General features: G+C 39.9%; 2 protein-coding genes across 8 annotated transcripts; both read left to right on the forward strand.

Moving 5' to 3' along the window:
- Nucleotides 1-433: 433 nt before the first annotated feature.
- LOC103712139 (propionyl-CoA carboxylase) lies at nucleotides 434-14,199 on the forward strand. Of its 7 annotated transcripts, none has more exons than XM_008798572.4 (14): nucleotides 434-605; nucleotides 1,005-1,063; nucleotides 1,166-1,367; nucleotides 1,724-1,798; nucleotides 1,893-1,994; nucleotides 2,259-2,299; nucleotides 4,690-4,866; nucleotides 7,306-7,420; nucleotides 7,557-7,747; nucleotides 7,823-7,939; nucleotides 11,817-11,897; nucleotides 12,133-12,371; nucleotides 12,619-12,658; nucleotides 13,377-14,199. In XM_008798572.4, the coding sequence occupies exons 2-14, from the start codon at nucleotides 1,016-1,018 to the stop codon at nucleotides 13,959-13,961; spliced, it is 2,013 nt and encodes a 670-aa protein (XP_008796794.3). In that variant the 5' UTR covers nucleotides 434-605; nucleotides 1,005-1,015; the 3' UTR covers nucleotides 13,962-14,199. The 7 variants fall into 7 exon arrangements, with proteins under 7 accessions (XP_008796794.3, XP_088573789.1, XP_088573790.1 ...); XM_088717664.1 differs by having other exon boundaries at nucleotides 461-605; nucleotides 1,636-1,798; XM_088717665.1 differs by having other exon boundaries at nucleotides 495-605; nucleotides 1,166-1,516; nucleotides 1,636-1,798.
- A 6,642-nt stretch (nucleotides 14,200-20,841) lies between these two features.
- LOC103712138 (LIM domain-containing protein WLIM2b-like) lies at nucleotides 20,842-23,146 on the forward strand. The gene is made up of 5 exons (XM_008798571.4): nucleotides 20,842-21,245; nucleotides 21,961-22,060; nucleotides 22,256-22,284; nucleotides 22,413-22,502; nucleotides 22,590-23,146. Exons 1-5 carry the CDS (start codon nucleotides 21,111-21,113, stop codon nucleotides 22,851-22,853), a joined length of 618 nt encoding a protein of 205 aa, XP_008796793.1. The 5' UTR covers nucleotides 20,842-21,110; the 3' UTR covers nucleotides 22,854-23,146.
- The last annotated feature ends 794 nt before the right edge of the window (nucleotides 23,147-23,940 follow it).

The following is a 23,940-nucleotide window of genomic DNA, read 5'->3' on the forward strand; positions in this document are numbered from 1 at the left end:
TGATACCATTTGTAACAACCCAAGACTTCACCCAAAATGGCTAGCCGGAAGGTATTATTTAGTTCCTTGATCCTGTATAAGTACCCAAGATCTACCCAGCGAATAACCGATGTGGGACTAAACACACGCCCGCACGGGTCCTCACACACTCGGTGAAAATGCTATCTGGTCCAGCTGGCACTGAGATGGGGCTGGGGTGACGTTCTCACACGTGCCCACGGGTCGGGGAGGGAATGAGCAAAATTTCTACCTACATCGAATATTTCTTGGTAGAAAGGGAGCCCAGTGGGGGTTGCTATGTTACCTTTCCTCGTATTTTCTACCAAAAAAAGAGATAATTATATTTTTTGCATAATTATTACATAAATTTATATATTTCGCAAATATATATTATTCTAATTATATATAATTATTTTTTTACTATATGTCACATATATCATATATTTTTAGACATTAGAAAGGGAGGCCATCATCAGCATCTCGTTCCGTCTCTTGACCAAAAACAGCGGGCCGCAGCGACTGGATTCGCTTAGAAGCCCAGAGCCGGGCCTTGTCTTCAGTCCCTCAGGCGGCAATCTCTTTCTTCCCCAAGAGAGAATTTCCAGGTGGGAGGTCGAATTTTGTGTCACGCTGCTGCTCGCCTTCGCCTAATTTAATTAGATTTCCCCTCTGAGTTTGTTTCTCTAGCGTAATCTATGTCACTCGAGTTTTCCAATTTATATCGCTCTTCGCGAAGACTACTTAAAAGATAGGGTTTATGTGTCTTTGATCGACGTAATTTTCATATGTGTAATTGTATTTGTATATTTTTTTGCGTGTGAAATGCTTCAGAATTCGTACGAACGCTTTTGCTATCGGTTAACTCATAATTCCATAGAGTAATGAGCTCCTAGTTCATTGGTTCTTCACAATGGTGTCAAACCGTTAGGTGCTCTCCATTTTGTTTTATGTATGATTTATGCTTCGGCTACTTGGTATCTTCATGTTCTTGTTTCTGGCTGAAGGGTGCTCGACAATGGAAACAAAGGAAAAAGGTGAAATATGTGACTGTAAGATCAAACTGGTAATCTCTCTATATTATTTTCTTCAAGAATGGAAAAAAGGTAGTCTTTCTTGAAGAAAGGAACTGTGGGAGCTAATTGTTACTGATGTTGCTGTATGGCAGAGGGACAATCCTAACAGGCGGAAGGACAAAGTTTATGTTGGATGTGGAGCAGGTTTTGGTGGAGATAGGCCACTGGCTGCTCTCAAGTTGCTTCAAAGAGTGAAAGAGCTTGACTATCTTGTGCTTGAATGTTTGGCTGAGAGGACACTAGCTGATCGCTTCCAGGTTATGATGACTGGAGGAAAAGGCTATGATTCTCGAAGTATGCTGCTTTCCTTAAATCATTTCTGAACTGAAAGCTTTTGATCAATCAAACAGCGAAAATCTTAATGAATATTAATTCTGATGTGCAATGCCTGCCATTAGAACAAATATCTAACGAGAAAGGATTTCTGTTTATGCTAACCTATGGTACGCTTATGTTCATTTATGGGAATCTTTGTCAACAGGCTAATGTTGTTTGTTAGTTCGATTCTTTTTTGAGAATGTTGTTAGTTGTATTCGAACCACTTTTCTTTGACTACTTGCAGTTCAATCTACCCTATTGATCAGCTATTATCAGGATCCTTTCTGATGTATAATCGTTCTGTCATGTGCGGGCAATCTGTTAATTTGCAGTTTCAGATTGGATGTCGCTGCTTCTGCCTTTAGCTGTGGAAAGAGGAGTTTGTATTGTCACTAATATGGGTGCAAGTAATAATCTTCTCACTGGTGATAAATCTGCAAAGAAATTTAATGACCTTCTTTACTGATGTACTCTGTGCATGTTGAAACTGTCAAATGGAAGTGGACCCACTTGGCGCACAAAAAGAAGTTCTGGATGTTGCAAATGATCTGGGACTCAATATAATTGTCTCCATTGCTTATGAGGTTTCTTTGGACAAATTAGGTAAGAATGAAACATTTTTATTGGAAAAAGGTTATTGTGCCCCAGTTAACCAATTTGAAAAAAGGATGCTACAGTTCTTTTACTTCTCACTTTGCAGTAGTTTAACAGGCTGAATCGATATGCTATTTCTTATTATTTTCTTTTTAGAAATTTAGTCCTGATCCATGATACTAGCATGTCTAAGTCTTGTATTACTGGTTCATCCAGTTTCTTTTGTTTTCCATTGCAAGATAATGATCTTGAAGCTCCTCACATATTTTACAGGACTTCATTTGTCATCTGAAGGATCTGATAAAAGGCAAGGTGTAAGTTTCTAACCACTTTGATATATAATTGGTCGAACTTTGGCCATTTACTGAAGGGTTTTGTTATCTTAGTTGTTGACATGGCTACCCATATTATGTATGTGCATATATTAGCATGTATAACATGACCATAACCAAAAATCCATTTATTGATCCTTCATCACCATTTGTTGCTCTTGAGGGGCTACATCCTTTTTCGGTATAGCTTTTCCATATGTCTTTACACGACTGCTATCCATATAATAGGTTTTCTCCTTGTCTTTCTTGATCTTTGGACACACATCTGTGTCCCTCTTGTTTTAAGCTGCTTCTTTGGTTTTCATTGATTATGCTTAGAAGATCACTATTGCACATTCTTATGCCACCTAATCAGGTTGCCACCACAATTTCCTTAACTTGCGCAACACCGAAGAGATGTGTTAATCACCTGTTCTTTATCTATATTCTTTTCTACATTGCATCCTGTTCTACAGTGAACTTTTCTTGCTATGTTACACATGCATTAATCCTTTTTATTTCTCAACATTCTGGACCCTGTAATTTTGAACTTTTTGTTGTTTTATGCGTATTTTTTAATGAATTTACTCTGTGCCTCATAGGGAAGTGCTGAGCATTCGTCAGTAGAACCAAAATCACATGCCGACTGTGTCCATGATCCATCCTACTCCATCTATACTCGACATGTTCACTTCTACGTCGGCATTTCCTTCTTTTTTTTAAAAAAATAATTTAATGCAACAAGTGTGATCATGTTTGTGGCCATCAATTATTACCTGGGTTGTATTTTCATTTTTTACTTCCATCAAAATTCCTAGAATTTGTTTTAGTTCTGCAGTATTTCATTCCAAAGCTTTTCCACCAAATCCAATGTTGGTCTGTCCCTTTTTATTCTTGGAACTGTAAGATCAATTTACTCATGGATTTCAAAATAATTAATCATACAAACGCATGGATCTTTTAACAGGCCTTGATATACAGGGTGCCCCACTAGTCTTGTTTCGTTTGTAACATTATATTTGCAATTAACTATCATCATGACATCTCATCCTGTATATTAGAACTGAATTTACAAATGACAACGTAAAAGAAATGTTGTCTTCATGTCTATTGTGGTCTAGCCTCAGCATCTCTAGAATCTTTTTTTTCTTTGTTATAATCAGGATGTCTGGTCATTGCTCCTGCATGTCCCTCTGTTATTGTCAAAATACCATTTAAATACTTCTTTCTTCTTTGACACCCACCATACCACTTCTCATGTTATTTTGTAGTATTACCTTCTCCAGGTCCATAAAAACCATGTATTTTTTTCCTCCTTTCTTATCTTTTCCTGAGTTGTCCAAGAAAGAAAATAACGTCCATGAGAATTGGTCTTTTATGTGGTTTTTATCTTTTTCTGAAATCTTTCTTACATCATCTTCTACTGTTAGTTGCTAGGAAACATGATTCATATGCAACCAACTTTGAAAAGTAAACTGGTCTGCCCAAAATAAAGAAATGCATGAGTGACAACTAAAGAAACTGATGGATAACTATGGGGAAACTACTAAAGAAAATAATTACCTTGCAATGTTCATGCTATTGTTTCCTGTGTGTTTCCCAAAATGTCCCATATAATTCTATGAACTGTTTTCTTCCTGAATTTAGTAGTATTTTTGTATCTCCTTTCTCACTTTTACATGCTTCTTCACGCTTACATTAACAACAGTAGACACTGTGGTTTCTAATGTGGCCCTTAATTCAATTCAATGATAGTTGACACCAGTTTGTACAGCATTTTTGTTTTTCTTATTAGTGGGTCAATTATTGGATATTTCTTCTTCAGAATTCTCACACAAAGGTATTTCCTTATTAGAAGACCTTATTGAATAGTTAACCGATTAACTTGGTTTCCTTATTATTATCGAAAACCACCTTCTTTCTTTTTATTTATTTTTAACTCTACTGTTATCTTTGCATAAATTATTGGAATTAAAATGTGCTTTGCCCCCATCTGACTAAATTTTATTTCCCAAGTAGTTATTCTTCTGGTCAACTTTTCATTTGATAACTTCTGACAATGACATTTCATCATTGCTGTATTTGATCTTGCACCAAAATTGAGTTGTCTGAATTATAATGCACCTAATGCAATATATTTGCCTACTTCCTGAACTGAAATAATTCACTCTTGCCATCTATTGAGCCTAACCTATTATTTAGATCATCATATGGACATCTTATCCATGCATGAAGACTTCAACTTTCAAGCTCTTCTATTTAAGCAAATTTGGTTATGCTTTGCAATGATAGTAGTGAACATTTAATTGTCATTATTCACGTGCACATACATTCTGTGCTTTTGATGTTTCATATGTCTGTTGAGTGACTATTCACATGCATTCTATCTATAGGATAAACAATCCATATGTGCTGTACCAAGAAATGTAGCTGATATTTCAGCTGAATGCATGAAGGGTATTAGCACATATCTAGGAGCAGCTCCCATTGTTCAGTGCCTAGAGAGATATGAACCAAATGTTGTGATTACTTCTAGAGTTGCTGATGCTGCACTTTTCTTAGCACCAGTGGTACGACAATCATGCCATATTGTTCTATGTACATATCCTCTCTGAATATCTAATTTGATGGGCTGAAAGTATAAATTCTGGTGCATGTTTTTTCTTCGTGATACAAAGGACCATGGGAAAAGCTCCAGGAAAGCATTTTCTGTATTTAAATGTTATCTTGTTTATTTGGTCTCTAATAAAATAATTATCAGAAACATGTCTTTTAAGTACACTAAGATTGCATCATTTCAGTAACTCGTAGTTTTGGTCAAATTTTGTATGATATTCTTGCCTTATAATCGCTACTTGTTTATCTGGGATTGCCTCAGTTTCAATTTATACCATTTAAAGGTATCATAATTAAAGACCAATACATTTTATATCAAAATATTTTTATGCAAATGGCTGATGAATTTTGAGCTGTCTATTTATCATGTTAGGTGTTTTCCCTTGGTTTTTTCCTTGCAGAATCAAGTATGGCATCAATTATTACTTTAGACTGAAAAATTGTTATTCATTCTTCCTCATGCTGTTTTATGAGCGGAATGCTAGATCTGCTCATTCATCTCATGGAAAAAAAGTATGAATGCTGTGAATGGGTGATACATATTCTGATTGTATGCGTAACCTGCTTGGCAACATCCGTGCTTGTGCTATATAATGGCTTTCCAGTAATTTTGGTTTGTTCAGCTATTCATGGTCATCTCAGTGTTTACAAAGATATCTTTTGTGCATAAAGCTAAGCATGATAATTGAAATAAGGTAAAGTGCTGGCCATTATTTGCTTGAAAGTTCAGTAAAAAATGGAAATGCCTAGAAATTTTATCACTAATTTGGTGGAGTGTTTTGGCCTTTTGGGGATTAAGAAAATAATGCAGGAAAGTAGGAAGATGAAAGATGTGTGAGATTTTAACTGGCAATTTATATTGGAAATGAAAAATTATACAAGAGCCCCAAGTCAGAAAAACAAAACTAACTGAAATTCCGAAACAAACTTCAAAGTAGAAATATAAAAGATAATTTAGCAAATAGTCAATGCTACATCCCCATATCAATCAACTCAAAAAGGGAACACTGAAATACTGACATAGCATGCCTCATGAGATCAGGACCTTCCCTTAGATTACTTGAAATCAACAAACCTCATGAAAGAAGCTTCCTTATCAACTTCAACCCTGACTTCTCTTTATTTCACTACCATAATTTCCACTTCATAACAATCATGGAGACGGAAACACATAATTGGTTTAATGATGATGGCCTCCCACAATTAGCTGCCCTTTCTTCAAATCAGAGAATTCATGCTACCTGCTTAGGTGATGGCAGTTCTATTAGCAAATGACAGATGTTCCGTGTCAAGCTATACCAATCTCTATATAATGCTATTTGTATAGGAGGTGTTTATTTTTGGAATTAAGAAGACAAAGATGTTAGAAAATGTCTGCAGTTATTAGTGACAATAAGCTTCAAAAGATGATTAATTAGATTAAGTTCGATGCATGTTGACCTGGATTACTGTTGCTTCAACCATAACCCTGCTTGGCAATGTCATCTGCTCAACTTCAAGTTCAGATCAATCTCCATTTATTAAAAGGTTATTCTGGAACTAAGAAAGCGAGTGAAGTTATAAATAACAATGTTTTTAAAGAATAATCAGCTGGGTTCAACTCATTCTGAGTTGGGTTGATCAGTGCCACCCGAACAGTAATCCTGCTTGATAAGTTGGATCTGTTTGGCTAATCTTTAGATATAGCTATATATATATATGTTTGCCAAATTAATTTGTTTCTTATATGTTAAATGTTCTTTACTCTTTTAAATGTATAATATGACCAAATTAGAGGGTTGAACTCAGAAAGATTTGGAGCAAAGTGCATATATGCTATGATGCTGATTGGCAGTGATGACCCCAATTACTGAACTCATTGATATTAACATTTGAAGTTCCTTTTTGATTTTTTTAAATTATGAAAGCATGATTGCTTTTACAAACCCTAATTCTGTATTAACATGCTCTTTACATGCATAATTATATAATTACTAAGAAGGTTCTTATTGAAGTGTTCTCAATATTTGATTGGCGCATCTGGAATCGTGCGCTGTTTTTGATCACGCTCTCTTTTCATGGATGAAAATAATTGATTATCCACTTTTGCTAGCATTCTATTCATGGAGCAAAACAGTATTAGAAAGCCATTGTCTTTTGTGGGCACTGCATTTGTTGGGTTCTTGATATTATATAAGTCGCAGATCTCTTGGCTGGTGATCATTTATCAACATGTTTCTTTATAATTTTTTATTTTTGTAATGGACATGCTATTGTTATATTTGCTCTGGAATGCCTACCATCATATTACTCGTCTAGAGAATGCATGCACTGACACACATAAGCAACTGTTGATTATGCTGTGCTTTACTTGGTTGTATAAGCAATATGAGCAATTTTAGTTCAGTATTTAGGTATATGAACTAGGTTGGAACTGGAATGACTTCAAACAGCTAGCACAAGGTGCTTTAGCTGGGCATCTTCTTGAATGTGGTTGTCAACTCACTGGTGGATATTTCATGCATCCAGGTACACCCTTAGTTTTATCATGTTTCTACAGTAGACTAGTAGTAGGGCCTAAATTTGCTTGTGCATGCGAATACATTTTCCTGTCACCAATTATCTATAGTCTGCTGATTAGAATTGTTTGCATGCTTTAAAACAGGAGATAAAAACCGGGATTTTTCTTTTGAACAACTTTTAGATTTATCACTTCCATTTGCTGAAATTAGTTGTGAGGGAGAAGTATGTGTAGCAAAGGCAGATGGTAGTGGAGGTGTTTTGAACTATAGTACTTGTGCCCAGCAGCTTCTTTATGAGGTTGGAGATCCTGGTTCGTACATTACTCCTGATGTGGTAAGTTAAAATAATAATTGTAATCATCATACGTAGGCAGCTCCATCAGAATTTTGACTAAGCAAAATATGTCAGATCATAGATTTGCGGTATGTCTACTTCTGCCCATTATCCAACGACAGAGTTCTCTGTGATGGGGCAAAACCATCTAATGTCCAAAGCCCTGACAAACTTCTGCAGTTGATTCCACTGGTATGAATTCTTTGATGGTAACATAGAAAGAAAACTAGTTGCTTATGCAAACACTTATTGTTTATCTTATTGGAAAAAAAAATTGGTTCTACTATTATTCCAAGTAGTCTTGCAGAAATTAGATTGTTTACCTGTAATTTCAATGCCAACACTAATTATAACCATTTTCAAGGGTTAGCTTCGCTATACTTAGTTGTGCTGGCATCCTGTTGAAGACCATGCCTTCGACCAATGATGCCCACCACTTGCTAAACATGTATAAATTTTTTGTAGTTGCCCTTTAGCTCTCTTTGTTCTTCATGTCAAGACCCAGTAAAACTTGCGTGCAAAGATTATCTCAAAAATTTATCCAAAAGAAATTAAAATTTTTGAGAATACCTTAAGCTGGCAGTGAGAGATGGTGGTAATAGATAAATTCACCCCTCTTCAAATTAAGACTTACACAAGTTCTCCAAGGAGTACAGGTAGTTTCCAGGCAGCTTTGTAGGTGGACTGCCTAGTGACCTAGGAGTGGTGTTTATTGAGTAATATGCAAAAATGATAATTATATGGAAAGAAGGGAAGAAAAATTAATTCAAGAAGCAATAACTGAGACTTTATCCATGTGTTTATTGAGTAATATGCAAAAATGATAATTATATGGAAAGAAGGGAAGAAAAATTAATTCAAGAAGCAATAACTGAGACTTTATCCATATGCACTTTACAAGTTCAAGTTAGTTAATATTTCCAAATTTTCAATAAACAGTTATCCACATATACTGCTTTGATTCATTCTTATGGCATGTGGACTTATTTCATGATTTTAGTAGGAGATAGGTGCAAAACCGTAGCTAAACCCTTAGTTTAATTTGGTTGCCAAAATAACTTACCGGTGGCCATATGGCTGCTTTGATATGTATAACTGCTTTCTTTTGTGCCGCTCGTGTATTCTCTCTTTATTCTTTTCTTTTAGAGGGTAAATATGAAATTATATTATACAAAAAACCTTTGCTTCTTGCCTAAGATGGGCAACTCTTAAATCCTTTTCTAAAATAGCAGAGAAAATTTTGAAAAAGAAGGTTATGGATTTCCTTTAAATCTTGTCACTTTTGCCAGAAAATCTGCATCTTGATTTGCTGCTGCAAATATGGCTGGTTTTCAATTGCACAAGCTAGTGATTCTTGCCTTGATATGAATAGTTTCTGTCACTGCTTATAACTAATCAACTAGTGTACATCAATGTTGAAAAAATGGACCTATCTTAGAGTTGTACAACAGTTCAAAACGTGCTTGCATCCCTTGAATTTCGTCAGATAAATCTTGAATGCTTCAACTTTCTGCAAGAACCTACATAGGCATCCTGGCATTGTCTACAAGGATGTTCTCTAACCTAGTTAGGTTGAGCACACATCAGTATGTGGTATGCATATGGCTGCAATATCATTTGTAATTATTCTCCCTTTTTTAATTATATCTTTCAAATCTTCGTTGCCTAATCTTGAAAGCCACCAAAATAAATCATACCGTCAAAGAACAAAACCAGTCAAAAAATAAGTTATTAAATATTTATCCTAAGTAGGACTCTTAGATAAACATAGGAATCTCCAAAGGTCTATAAACAAAATTAGTAGAAAAAATATTATACCAATTAACTTACAGAGCGAGCTCTTGAATAGACTTAGAAGCCTTTAAAAATCTGTAGTAATAAAATCAGAACTCTTGATATCAACGTCGGCGGAACCGGTACCGGGCACCGTATCGGTTCTCCGGCGGGACGAGTTGGTACAGCCCCACGTCGTGCCGTGCTGGGCTTGTACCGACACAATTGAAGAGGCAGGGGAGAGGGAGAATGAGAGAGGAAAAGAGAGAGAGAGAGAGAGTGGGGGAGGGAGGGAGGAAAGCCGGCGGAGGGTTATAGAGGCTGGCAGAGGGGCAGCAAGGGGAAGCTGTGGTCGTTCTCTTGTTTCGTTATCTTATTTCGCGATTTTAGGCTTCCCCTTGCTGCCCCGGCACCGGCCTCCATCGGCCTGCCTCCCTCCCTCCCCTGCTCGCTTTCTCTTTTTCTCTCTTTCCTTCTCCTTTTCTGTCTTTGGCAATGGTTTTCGTTTCCGTTGCCAAAACCGTACCGGTGGGCCGCTGGAATGGCTCAGAACAGCTAGAACTGCCTGATTCGGGATAGTTCCGCCGACCCTGCTTGATATTGTGACCCATTACATAGTAAAACTTAAACACAAGGAATAAATCCCATGATATTTCTCCACTTGTCCTAGACCTAGAACTAACTTAGAATATAGACATAGAAACAAATATGAAATTGAGTTATACTAGCAAGGTTGGTTTGCTAACATGTGTCAAATAGAAGAGTATCTATGAAATAATACCTACATGAAGGCGATTGATGATGATAAAATAAATTGTAAAATTATCCTGCATCAAGAAGATGTTATTAGTTAAATTTCTATAGCTTTCACGGAGTGAGATGCTATTATACTAATGCAAAAAAGACAGCAAGAGGTTATTTTTGGTTCTTTTTGTCTCCTACGAATGAAAGGGTAACAAAAACTACCGGAAGCAAAACAGGGTATGCTACCGGTCAAAGAAAGTACGATTTTAGCTTAGGTTATTGGGTACATAGTGAAGCAAAAGGTACCAGATCGAGCTTAGTTTGAGTAAATTATAGTAAAGAAAACACTATAGAATTTACCTGATGTAAGTAGGTTAAGCCTAGAATAAGTGTGAGAGCACTTTATGGTGCCAAAGGTAAGAACCCATCCTCAAAGGAGAATCTTTACCAAAGAAAAGAGAACATAATTTTGAGTATGGGCAGAGGAGAAGTGCTTATAACAAAATTATTTGTATGCAGTAAAGTGTGAGTGTGGGGGTGGGATGGTTAAAGCTTGTAATAGGAAAAATCTTGAATAGAATTTTCATCGCATTTGTCAAATGAGTGAATACAAATCAATGCATTGTACAAAAAAGAGAAATGGACGCTTACTGCCTTTATGGAGCTTGGGACTGAGGCATGCTCCCATCCTCTTTTGAATTTTCTTTCTTTGTTTTTTTTTGGAGAGAAAAGTTAGGCAAAGTCCAGAGAGATTTCATTATCTTGAGACTTTCATTATTAACATATAATTTTGAATGTAAGTAGAAGAAAAGTGTTTGTAAAAAAAGATTAATATACAGAAAAAATGCAGTAAAGACATAATGGGGCAAAAATGAATAGGACCCTGAAGTCATAGGCATTCTTAATAGAATGAGAAAAAATGGAGGACAAGATAGATATAAGATAAAATAATTTTTAAAGAAAAGGGACAACATCCATGGGCTGTTTGTCTTCCTCCTTTTCTTCCTTGGAAGTTTACACGAGTTGCTGATCTCCTTTATCTTCTTTTTCTTCTTTTACATTTCCATTTAAGTATTAACTCTAATTGCAAGAGCTATTTTGGAAAGATCAGGAGGTATGAAGGATTTGGAAAGGCTGGGTAGTTGGAAGCATGGACTGAAAGGAAGCAGTTTCTATTGAAACAGTGAAAGAATTGTTTAGTTCCTCTTCCCTTAAACCATTTAGTTGTTAATTATTATTTAATGAAAAATCTCACCCACCTCCCTCTTTATATAGAAGCCACAAAAAGAACAGCAGCAAAGTTTTAGCCCTAATCTTATCCAACTTTCATACCCCAATAATAACTGTTAAACACCTAAACTATAAACTTCAGGTATTGTGGGAGCATATTATATCTAGGTTATAGCAAAGGTAGTAAATACCTAAATTTTTCAAGGGGCAATTACTGCTGCTTGACCCCACTGCGTCCGCCCACAATTTTAGTAGCTTATGCTACAACCTTGCTTTAATTCATATATTTGGATGATGTTACAAATTTTATCAAGTCTTTCAGGATTGTGGATGGAAAAGTTGGGGAGAAATATCTTATGGAGGATATGGATGTGTCAAACGTGCTGAGGCTGCAGACTTTCTGGTCAGTAAATTCATTTTAGACCTGCATATGCAATTACCTTCCTGATCTAGATAATTTATTTAATTTAAAATGGTTTCTAAAGAAGAATCCAGTCTTGTTAGATAACTGTCCAAATTTCTTTCGTCATTTTTTTAATGCAATGTCCCAAACAGGAGAATTCATTTTACAAATTTATATTACATGATGCTTATTGATCTTATATATTGAAGTAACACATGCTTGCATTATCTATCAGGTTAGGTCATGGATGGATGAAGCATATCCTGGAGTTAAAGATTGTATTGTCTCATATATTATTGGACATGACAGCTTGAAAGCAACTGGAAGTGATAGGGTTACTTACTCTATCGAGCATGTAATGGATATAAGACTTCGTATGGATGGTTTATTCAAGCTGAAGGAGCATGCAGTTTGCTTTGTCGAAGAGTTTACAGCTCTCTACACAAATGGACCAGCTGGTGGTGGTGGAATATGGTATATAAGTCATGAATTCTTTTATTTCCTATGTTGTTAGTTTTAAACCTACGTCATGCATGAAGCATAAAAATTGGTTGTCATATATTTTATATGAGATCACTATATTCAGGCGCAATTGGTTCCAGCAAATTCCATAAGTGGTTTAATTTCTTCTTGATGATTGGAAACAAGTTGACATGAATATTGTCCATCTTTTGCGTTGGTGTCAACGCTTCATATCTGAATTGTTTGTTCTGGAATGCAGTACTGGACTCAAGAAGGAGATAATTCTTCAAAAGGGACTGGTAAGTTCATCATTTTACATACACGGTAGATTCATTAAATATGATGAATTAAGAAATTGATAAGAATTGCTTTTGTAAAGTATGAACAAGTACTTCAAAAGGAAAGGAAATGCTACTGCTTTCATTCTTCACGAACTCTACCTCCTGGTACTCAAAATGCATATTTCCTATGCAAGTCCAACAGCTCAGCATGGATTACAGCATCGGATCAGCTGTGACCTTTTACTGTCTAAACTTCTGATATTTGTTTGCTTGTTTGCATCGATTCTGGTGGAAGAGCCTCCAGACGTCAAAGCAGGGCACAGTTTCAGAGTTTCAGTTGAAGTCTATGTGGGTCCATTTAGCCTCTAAATAGCTCCTTTGACTTTCTCACCTTAGTGACGAGAAAAAATGGAACTTTGGCTCTGCCTTGCTGTAGAATCGTGGAACAGGAATTGATGTTGGGGGGATATGGGAGTGAATCATGTGTTGATCGACAGATCTCCACCTCCATTTTCATAACCCTCACTTGCACAGCAATTGAACATAGCATGACTATTTATGGCTTCATTTTATACCCACCTGCCAGAAATTTGTTCCATATTGGTCAAACTGTGCAAGAATATGATTGTTCTCATACAAAAAGACTGCATTAGGATGCCAGAAACGAGTTATTTCCTAAAATATTGATGAAAATCATGAAATTGAAACTGTCTGTGGTTTGGTTTGTACTTTTCAGGTTGAACGTGAACGTGTTTTCTGGCGAACAGAAATGATGAGATCAAATTCTACACATCAATGTATTAAAGGTGCAGCATGTGATGAATCAGATCAAACCCACGGAGAACAAACAAAACCAATAGTTATCCCAAAAGTCATTTACGCGAACAGCACGGTGTCCTCAGCACTTGCAGTTGCTGCTCCATCGAACAAGAAAATTCCTCTATATGAAGTTGCCCATAGCAGAGCTGGTGACAAAGGAAATGACTTGAACTTCTCCATCATCCCTCATTTCCCAAGAGATATTGAGAGGCTTAAAATGTTTATTACACCAAATTGGGTCAAGGAGGTGGTGTCACCTCTTCTTGATGCTTCATCATTTCCTGATCCTCAAGCTATCAAGCAGAGAAGCAATCGGCTTGAGCAGGTGATGGTGGAGATCTATGAAGTCACCGGCATTTATTCTTTGAATGTTGTGGTGCGAAATATTCTTGATGGTGGTGTCAATTGTTCTCGAAGAATAGATCGACATGGGAAGACTCTGTCTGATCTCATCTTGTGTCAAGAGGTTATGCTGCCTCCATTTCCACATGAAAGCATCTGAAATCCATTTTTATTCGCTGTTGAATACCAAACTTCCAGATCTACTTAACACCAAATAGAGGGATCCTTTATTCCAAACCGTCAATTATGTGCATGAAACCCTCAAAAAGCTCATGAATGACAGCAATTTCTTTACTGCACTGTGATGCTTCTGTTTCTTTAATTTACCCCAAGTTCAAAGACAAAAGGAATGATTTAGGTCATGAACCTTTTCAATAAATTATAAAACTTTTAAGCTTTGTTACTGTGGTAGCTGGAAACCAGATGGTTCTTTCTGGTTTTCCTCTCCATTGGTATATCATGTGTACTTGGTCATTGGATGGCACTTCTGTTTTAGGTGGTATGATGCGATCCGATAGAATTTGATCCGTATCCCAAGATTCTTGACTCTTCTTGATTTCTGGAAGGGTAGTTCTGACCTGATTGCAGACACGATTTCTAAAGATTCATCCGTCAGATCGATCTTAATTTTGGATATGTTGTAGATCTCCGCGTTAGCTTTCCAGCGGTAGGTCGTGGGTCTAGAGAGGATGTCGGGATCTTAAGATATCAGCCTCCGACTGATGACTGCGCAGGGAAGGACGGGCTGATAATCCAACGGGATGGAGTTGTTTGTAGAAGCTGGAAGGGATCAAGGAGGAGAGGAAGAAGAGGGAGGAGGTGGCTGGCCTCTCGAGACAGAGGTGGTGCAGCCGGATGAAGGAGGGGGCGGCGGCCTTGGACGGCGGCCTAGGGAGAGGGGGAAGGCGTCGCAAGAAGAGAAGAGAGAAGGGAAGAGAGCTAGGGCAAAAGCCTTGCAATTAATTTTTGCATGCTGAAATAGGTGCTCACCACATCTATTTATAGGTGGCTACCTGACCCCTTAACTTGACTTGATCTAATTGAATTCAAGAAATAACTAAACCCAATGCGACTCTAATAAAGGCCAAGTCGGCTAACCCGAGCAAGGCTATGCTGAAATGAAATTAACATCAAGGACTCAAAAGCAAAAATAACCAAATGATTAAGTCCGAGGCGGTCTAGTGGATCCAACCGCATCACTCCACCACGCTTCCCTTAACCTTGTCCTCAAGGTCGGAAGTCAGGGAAACGATCAAGTATCTCAGTCTCAAACTCCCATGTGGCCTGGTCTGCTGCTCTCCCCAGCCACTCCACTAGTATCTGGGTTTCCAGTCGTCCTTCTACTCGTATTCTGCGCTTCGCCAGCACTCGAACCGGCTTCACTACCTCGTCCTCCGGTGGCTCATGTATGATTGGGCCGACATATGTCTTGGGTCCAAGCCGGGCCCTCAGAAGCGACACATGGAATACCGGGTGAACTCTCGATGTAGTCGGCAAGTCCAAGCGATACGCCACGGGTCCAATGCGCTCCATTATCTGAAAGGGCCCATAGAAGCGATGAGAGAGCTTCTGGTTCGCCATGGGCCGCAGTGTCAACTGTCGATAAGGCTGCACCTTGACGTATACCCAGTCGCCCACCTCGTATACTGGATCTCTGTGCTTCCGATCATGCAGCTGCTTCATCCTATTCTGCGCAGTCGTTATGTGGAACTTTAACCGCCGTAAGGTAGCATCGCGGTCTAAGAGCTCAAAATCTGCCTCTGTCCGGTCCGCATGTGACAGTGGATCATAAACTCGCAGCGTCGGTGGTACTCGTCCATACACCGCCTCAAAGGGTGTCATCCCTATGGCTGAGTGGAAAGCGGTGTTGTACGAATACTCGGCCCAAGGTAAATAAGAAAGCCACTCTCGGGGCCGATCACCAATCATACAGCGCAAGTACTGCTCGATGCAGCGGTTTACCACCTCCGTCTGCCCATCGGTCTGAGGGTGGTAAGCCGAGCTCATGGCAAGCTTCGTCCCTTGCTGTTTGAAGTAAGCCTGCTAGAATGCGCTAACAAAAATGCGGTCACAATCAGAAACAATAGTCCGAGGCATACCATGTAATCGAGCAATGTCCCGTATGTAGACCTCTGCCACCCGTCGAGCAGAAAATGGATGTGCGAGCGCCGAAAAGTGGGCATACTTGCTGAGGCGGTCCACAACGACCATGATCACTGAGTACCCTCGAACTAATGGCAGCCCCTCAATGAAGTCCATCGACACATCCTCCCAAACCTGATCAGGAATCGGTAAAGGCTGAAGTAGACCCGCAGGTCGCAGTGAATCCGCCTTCGCCCTTTGGCACACATCGCATTGCTGTACATAAACTCTGACCGCTGCCTTCATGCCTACCCACGTACAGCTCTGGCTCAGCCTCTTGTAAGTCCTGAAAAATCCCTCGTGTCTAGCAAAAGGAGTATTATGGAAGTGCTGGATCAATACCTGGCGCATGGCTGAATCGGTGAGCACGCGGATCAACCCATGGTCCAGAATCAACCCATCTCGGTCCTCCATCTCGGGATGACTGCTCGGGCCTGCTGCCAACTCCCTCTGGATCTGTACTAGGTCCGGATCCCGGCATGTGGCGGTCCTCAAGTCTGAAATAAAAGGAAAAATCGGTGTAGTCAAAGCCGCCAACTCGCCGGACTTGGGATGGCGCGATAGTGCATCCGCCACTCGATTTTCTGCGCCCTTTTTGTACACCATCTCATAGTCGTAGCCGAGAAGCTTCGACACCCACCTCTGCTGGGCTGGAGTATGTATGCGCTGCTCAAGAAAAAATGGAAGGCTCTGCTGATCAGTCCGAACGATGAATTGGCGGCCGATAAGGTACGGCCTCCACTTTGTGACTGCATGGATGACCGCCATCATCTCCCTCTCATATGTGGACAGCGAGCGGGTCCTAGGGGACAATGCCTTGCTCATGAAAGCAATTGGCCGTCCCTCTTGCATCAAAACAGCACCAATGCCGGCACCGGAAGCATCGCACTCGACTACAAACGGTTTGGCGAAATCGGGTAGCGCCAAAACCGGGGCCGTCGTCATGGCTTCCTTGAGCTTCTCGAACGCTTCCGTCGCTGCCTCGGTCCATCTATACTCGCCCTTTCGCAGCAACAGGGTCAGTGGCGCGGCGATCTTTCCATATCCCTCCACAAACCGGCGGTAATAACCGGTTAGGCCCAAAAATCCTCGCAGCTCCTTTTGGTTCTTGGGTAGCGGCCACTCGGTCATGCAATGTATCTTTGCTTGGTCCGGCTCCACACCTGCAGCAGAGATGACATGGCCTAGGTACTCGACCTTCGGCTCGGCCCATAGGCACTTGGATCGCTTTACCTTCAATTGATTTCTGCGCAGAATTTTCAGCACTTCCTCTAAGTGCTCTAGGTGCTCCTGCCATGAACGACTGTAAACCAGTATGTCATCGAAGAATACAAGGACATACCGTCGTAGTAATGGTCTGAATATGTCATTCATGAGCCCCTGGAACGTCGCTGGTGCATTGGTGAGGCCGAACGGCATCACCCGGAACTCATAATAGCCATCGTGTGTCCGTAACGCCGTCTTGTGCACATCTTCGGGCCTGACACGGATCTGGTGGTATCCGGCACGGAGATCAAGTTTGCTGAAGTATTCCGCACCAGCAAGCTCATCCAATAGCTCCTCGATGACTGGAATCGGATACCGGTCCTTAACGGTGATCGCGTTAAGTGCCCGGTAGTCGACGCAGAATCGCCACATCCCGTCCTTCTTATGTACCAGCAGCACCGACGATGAATATGAGCTTCTACTGGGCTGAATGATGCCGCTCTCCAACATCTCTCGTACCATCTTTGAGATCTCCTCCTTCTGAATGTGCGGGTAGCGGTAAGGCCTCACATTCGCCGGTTCTGCTCCCGGTACAATCTCTATGTGATGATCGTGCTCCCTCTCGGGTGGAAGACCATGAGGCTTCTCAAATAAATCTGCAAACCCCTGTAAGAGAGCAGCCAAATCAGTAGGTATACCTGCCTCCGTCGTGGTCTCCGTCGACAGAGGTAAGAGCTGCATCAAGTAGCTGTGCGCGCCGGGTCCGGGCAAGCCGACTAGGGGCTAAAGTGCAGCCCTTGGGCTAGGCCGAATGCCATCCAATCTAACTCGCCGTCCGCTCCGTCTGAAAGTCACCCACATCTCGGCGAAGTCGAATGTAACCGGCCAAGACTCTGCAGCCACTGCGTACCAAGGACCAAATCAGCTCCTCGTAATGCCAACGGATAGAGATCGAGCTTGAATTGGCTGCCCTGGATCGTCAAAGTGATGCCTCGGCATATGCCCTCCGCCCTCAATGTGGCTCCGTCACCCAATGCCACGTCAAAGCCCAATGTCGCCTCTGCTATGAGACCGATCTGTTTGACGAGCCTCTCATCCAAAAAATTGTGGGTGCTGCCCGTATCTATGAGGATACGCACCACACGTCTTTTGATCATGCCGTCCACGCGTAGCGTTTTCGGTGTCGCCGATCCGGAGTAGGCATGCAATGAAATCTGAGGTGGCACGTCCTCTTTCTTGGCCTCTAAATCTTGGGGCTCGTCCTCAGCAACCTCATCACCATCTTCAGCCACGGCCTCGTCCTCCAATCCGTCGATCAACATCACCGCTCCGACGGGCCGCGCACACCGGTGTCCCGGTGTAAATTTCTCGTCGCAGCGAAAACATAGGCCTTTTGCTCGACGTTCCTCCACTTGTGCTGGTGTCAAGGTCCTCCCGGGTGGATGCTCAACCCTCTTGACGTCACCTGACAAGCGAAGAGGGGTCCTCGGCCCTGTGTTGGCTCTGCTGCATAGTTGTTTGATTCCCACGCAAGAACTCCAAGAGACGGTCGGTGGAATCAAGATCGAGTCTCAGGTTCGCCGAGGCCGCAGGTGATCGCGAGCCTTCTTGATGTGGGTCGACGCCCCTTGAAGATGCCGCTTCTTGCTGCTTCGAGGTTGTAGAGCGGGTGTTCACCATCTTCCAAGGCCAAGGATTGAACTGCTCTGATACCAAATTGATGCGATCCGATAGAATTTGATCCGTATCCCAAGATTCTTGACTCTTCTTGATTTCTGGAAGGGTAGTTCCGACCTGATTGCAGACACGATTTCTAAAGATCCGTCCGTCAGATCGATCTTAATTTTGGATATGTTGTAGATCTCCGCGTTAGCTTTCCAGCGGTAGGTCGTGGGTCTAGAGAGGATTCGGGATCTTAAGATATCAGCCTCCGACTGATGACTGCGCAGGGAAGGACAGGCTGATAATCCAACGGGATGGAGTTGTTTGTAGAAGCTGGAAGGGATCAAGGAGGAGAGGAAGAAGAGGGAGGAGGTGGCTGGCCTCTCGAGACAGAGGTGGTGCAGCCGGATGAAGGAGGGGGCGGCGGCCTTGGACGGCGGCCTAGGGAGAGGGGGAAGGCGTCGCAAGAAGAGAAGAGAGAATTAGGGAAGAGAGCTAGGGCAAAAGCCTTTCAATTAATTTTTGCATGCTGAAATAGGTGCTCACCACATCTATTTATAGGTGGCTACCTGACCCCTTAACTTGACTTGATCTAATTGAATTCAAGAAACAACTAAACCCAAAGCGACTCTAATAAAGGCCAAGTCGGCTAACCCGAGCAAGGCTATGCTGAAATGAAATTAACATCAAGGACTCAAAAGCAAAAATAACCAAATGATTAAGTCCGAGGCGGTCTAGTGGATCCAACCGCATCATGGTAGCAATATCACCCGTCTTTCATCTAACACCAGATTGGCCTTTTGATTGTTCAATGTGGGTGAATGCATCTCTTTCCAAGTCTGTAGATTTTATTTATAATATGATGGTGATTATGTGATAGTTGCTGCCATTGATTATTTATGTTACTAATGTAGATGGTTGCAAGCTATATGGAGCATCCTAAATCAATGGATTAAAAGTAATCACTAGAGTTGTTCATGTTGCTTGACAAAATAAAATTGGATGGTCCCATTTTGGCTCATGCCATTTTAACAGGACATGCAGACCCCGGTACTTGGTACCCGGATGGGTTGCTTGAATTCGAAATAAAGGAGACAGAGACATTTCCAACTGCCGTATGCTTGAGAGACAGATATCCTCTGATGGTTCAGTTGCACCTACGCATTCAAAACTTTAGTTGCATCAACTAAAGAACCACTACAGATCATTTACCAAGAAAAAAACCACTAGGGATACTGTTGATATTGTTGTGCAGTTACAAGCTAGGCTCATGTAATACATTGGATTTGATGAGTATGATGATGAGAAAGTGAAAGATACTAATAGTTAGTGAGACTTTATTTAATTCTTGTTGTTTTTTAAGTCACAATGAATTCTTTCTATTTAGGCCAGTCTTTGAGCAAAAAAAATAAAATAAAGCAGAAATTAATTGCCTGGGTTCTCTTCAGGTCTAACAAAAGCTTTCTATTGACTGTAAATACTATTTTGGGTCGACAAATCTCTCCATTTCTAATTTCCGGTCTCTAATAGCTATTTGAATATTTTAAAATTTTGAAGATACTTCTACAACCCTCACCAAACAGTTACAATGTGATGATGAGATCTCGATATCTTGAGTGATGGCAATTCATCCATTCAAGTTAAGAGAATTAATCCTGATGCCTAATTTATGAAAATTATTTCGAAATTGCCTGTTAATTTCCCCTAAAATAAATGTAGACCACGCCAATTATATGACCTTGCCGCCTGCAGGAATTTCCTTCACTCAAGAATCTCTTAAGATAGTTTTCTACGTCTTCGATGGATAAATAGATTTGTACACAGAAAAAAAAAACTATAATTAGGCAAAATGAGTCTGGGGACACGTTCAAATGGTGATGACCGTTAAAAATTTTGGATTCCTGGTATACTATAGAATATGGATAGTATGGGACGTGACACCGTTCCTTTATCCTCCCTTTTTGACTTTGTCTTTGTGGTTTGTAGCTTACAGCCCTCCGCTTCCCTCTCCTATATTTCCTCCTTTCATTCCCATCTCTCTTCACCAAAATAAGCTTTTGAATCTCATGCTTTAAAGCTTTCACCTCATCTTATTTCTCCTCTCTATTCTCTTCTTTTTCTGCTTTTCTTTGTTGCAGATTGAGAGGCAGACTTCCTTTGTCAGCTGAACTTTTCTTCTTTCTTTCTTTCTTTTCCAATATTCTCTAATACATGAATATATAAAGAAGATAGTACTGCTTGATTTGGTGTATTGTTCTCTTGGGTTTGCAACTGGAATATTTTCTTTTGAACTGTGGCCATGTCTTTCAGTGGCACCCAAGACAAATGTAAGGCATGCGACAAGACTGTCCATTTCATTGATCTCTTGACGGCGGATGGGGTTCCCTATCACAAGACCTGCTTCAAATGCAGCCACTGCAAAGGAAACCTTACGGTAGGCTCAATTCTTAAGCTGTATTGATATACAAGTTGTAACCATTTGCATGTTATTCCTCGAAGCTAACAAGGTTTTTTTTTCTGAAAACAAAAAGAAAAAGAAAGCTATATAATGTAAATCTCTAGTTTGCTTGTGATGCGTCAAAGTAACCTAGGGTTGCAACTTACTAGCCATTTTAGCACCATAGGGGCCCTTATAGTACACTTTTATATATGCTCCATTGTGTTACAAACATATATAATGGACTGCAAAATAAAGGCCTTCATGTATGAATTATGAATTTGATAGAATCATATAATGGCCATCATGGCTGATTTTTGACAACAATTTTTCCCCCCTGAGAATTTAGCATGAATTATATACATTGATATTATATTTTAGCCATTAGGTTAATACTTAAATACAATATTATATCATCTAAGTGTATTCAGAATATTGTTAATTTGCTATTTTAATTTTTTGAGAAAAGTTAATTTTGTCAGTATAAGATGTTGTTGTCATTGGATGGCTAATAATTGTTGGCACATATCAATCATTTAACTCTGAAACTAGGTTTTGTATGTTTCAAGTTTATATGGATGTTTGGTATCGGTTTCGAGTAGTGGCCTTAAAATAGCAACATAGTATTACTGAAACATGTTTTAGCCTTTCTATTTGCTTTCCATTAGGCTAAAATTACATTCTATATGTTGTTGTATGGGCATGTCTTCAGATGTGCAGCTACTCTTCCATGGATGGAGTCCTCTACTGCAAACCTCATTTTGAGCAGCTCTTTAAGGAGACAGGCAGCTTCACCAAAAAATTCCCAACAGGTAAAAACTATTCATCCTTCTCAGAATTTTATGCTTGTCTCTACCTAACAAACGAGAATTTTCCATATTTTACATACTTTCCATCAGTCATCTATGGATACTTGGATCATTTCTTCAGCTAAGATTCTCTGTATTAATCAATAACCTTTTTCTGATGATTGTGTCACGGCTCGATGTTGGTTCTGCGGTTCTCAGGTGCAAAATCTGGGGATAAGAATGAACTGGTAAGCTAACTTGACTTCAAGCTCCATCATCTGAATTCCTCTTTCCCCTTTGTTCCTCTAGGAAAGAACTAATCATATATACTGTCATCATCAGCATATGGCTAATGTAATATATTCTTACTTAGCAGAATAGGACTCCAAGCAAGGTGTCCTACATGTTCTCTGGGACCCAAGACAAGTGTGCCAGCTGCAACAAAACAGCATACCCTCTGGAAAAGGTTAGATGTTACCTCCCATCATATGTTGGGGAAGTTGAATAAGATGCTCAAACAGAGCTTCTCACAATGTTGTCTTTGTTGTGGAAGATAACTGTGGAGGGAGAGTCATACCACAAGACCTGTTTCAAGTGCTCCCATGGGGGGTGCACCCTTACACCTTCATCCTATGCCGCGCTTGATGGCATCCTCTACTGCAAACACCACTTTGCGCAGTTGTTCAAGGAGAAAGGAAGCTACAATCACCTAAACAAGGCTGCTTCGATGAAACGGAGTGCTGCTATTGAGCAAGAGCAAGAGCAAGCACTGGCGGAGACGGCACCTGAGCTCGAACAGGACCAAGAGCAATCATAGAGGCATGCTGCTTTATAGATCAACATATTCTCCTTTGTTTCCTTTTTTTTTTTGGCCTTTCTAAGTTTGGCTCCTCTAGCTTTGTGATTTTTCCCTTTTTTACATCTATATACATGGCTTGTGATAATGAAAATAAATGGTGAGCTTGCATTTACTTGTTTACTTGACAATGTAAGATCTTCAAACCAAAGAAATACTTGGAACATGGCTTCAAGCTAAGGTCACAAGTTTGCCTTACGTATTTGTATAGCAAGTTGTTTTATAGTGGATTTTAAAGTTGGGTTTAAAGTTTGCACGGCAGAAAAGAATTGTACCGCTTTTTGGATTAGTAAACAATTTACGTAAGGCTAGCAGAACTGTAGACTAGATTTTTTTCTTTTGGCAGAGCACTCTGATAATGCATTGTAGGCTAATTATGTAACATGCTATTTTCTTATGATATTTTATTTTCTGATTCTATTGGATGTATTCATTCTAGATTTGTGTGACTTGTCCCACCCATAAAAAAAATAAACAAATAAGAGAAAAGAAATAAGAGATGCATGTTAGATTTTAATAGTAAGAAGCTTTTTGAGTTTTTCTTCCTCCTCTCTAGGAGAAATATTAGACCTTCTCATTTGAACCAGAAACCATAGTAAATTATTCAGAGTTCTTAATATTAAGTAAATGTTAACAGCAGCCTGATGGCTTCATTAATAAAGGGTTAAGTGAACTAATAATGGATATGGTTCCCACGTTCGGGAGTACAGCAAAGGCTGCGAGTTGGGTTGGATTGGACTGACTTGGGTTTAATCTGGTACTTGAATTGGGTCGAAAAGCAGTTTAATTGATTCCCATTTGCATGCAATCAGTCTAGTTTTTCTGATTCTTCAGAATTGACATTCCTTCTTAGATTCAGCTTTTATATTGAGTTTGTATAACCATTCTGGTATTCTAATGTAACTTGACCTCTAGGAATAGCAATTCCTAACTTGATTTAGCATCGGACTGATAGTTCCCCATCGGACCTATAGTTCCCCACTCAGTGTTCAAATCAAATTCAATGTAAATAAAATCAAGTAGTTGATTACGAGTATTCATATAGTAA

The sequence above is a fragment of the Phoenix dactylifera genome, chromosome 3 (assembly GCF_051530095.1).
Source record: "Phoenix dactylifera cultivar Ajwa chromosome 3, Ajwa_hap1_PhDact_Kaust_v1.1, whole genome shotgun sequence".
Classification (NCBI taxonomy): Eukaryota; Viridiplantae; Streptophyta; class Magnoliopsida; order Arecales; family Arecaceae; genus Phoenix; species Phoenix dactylifera.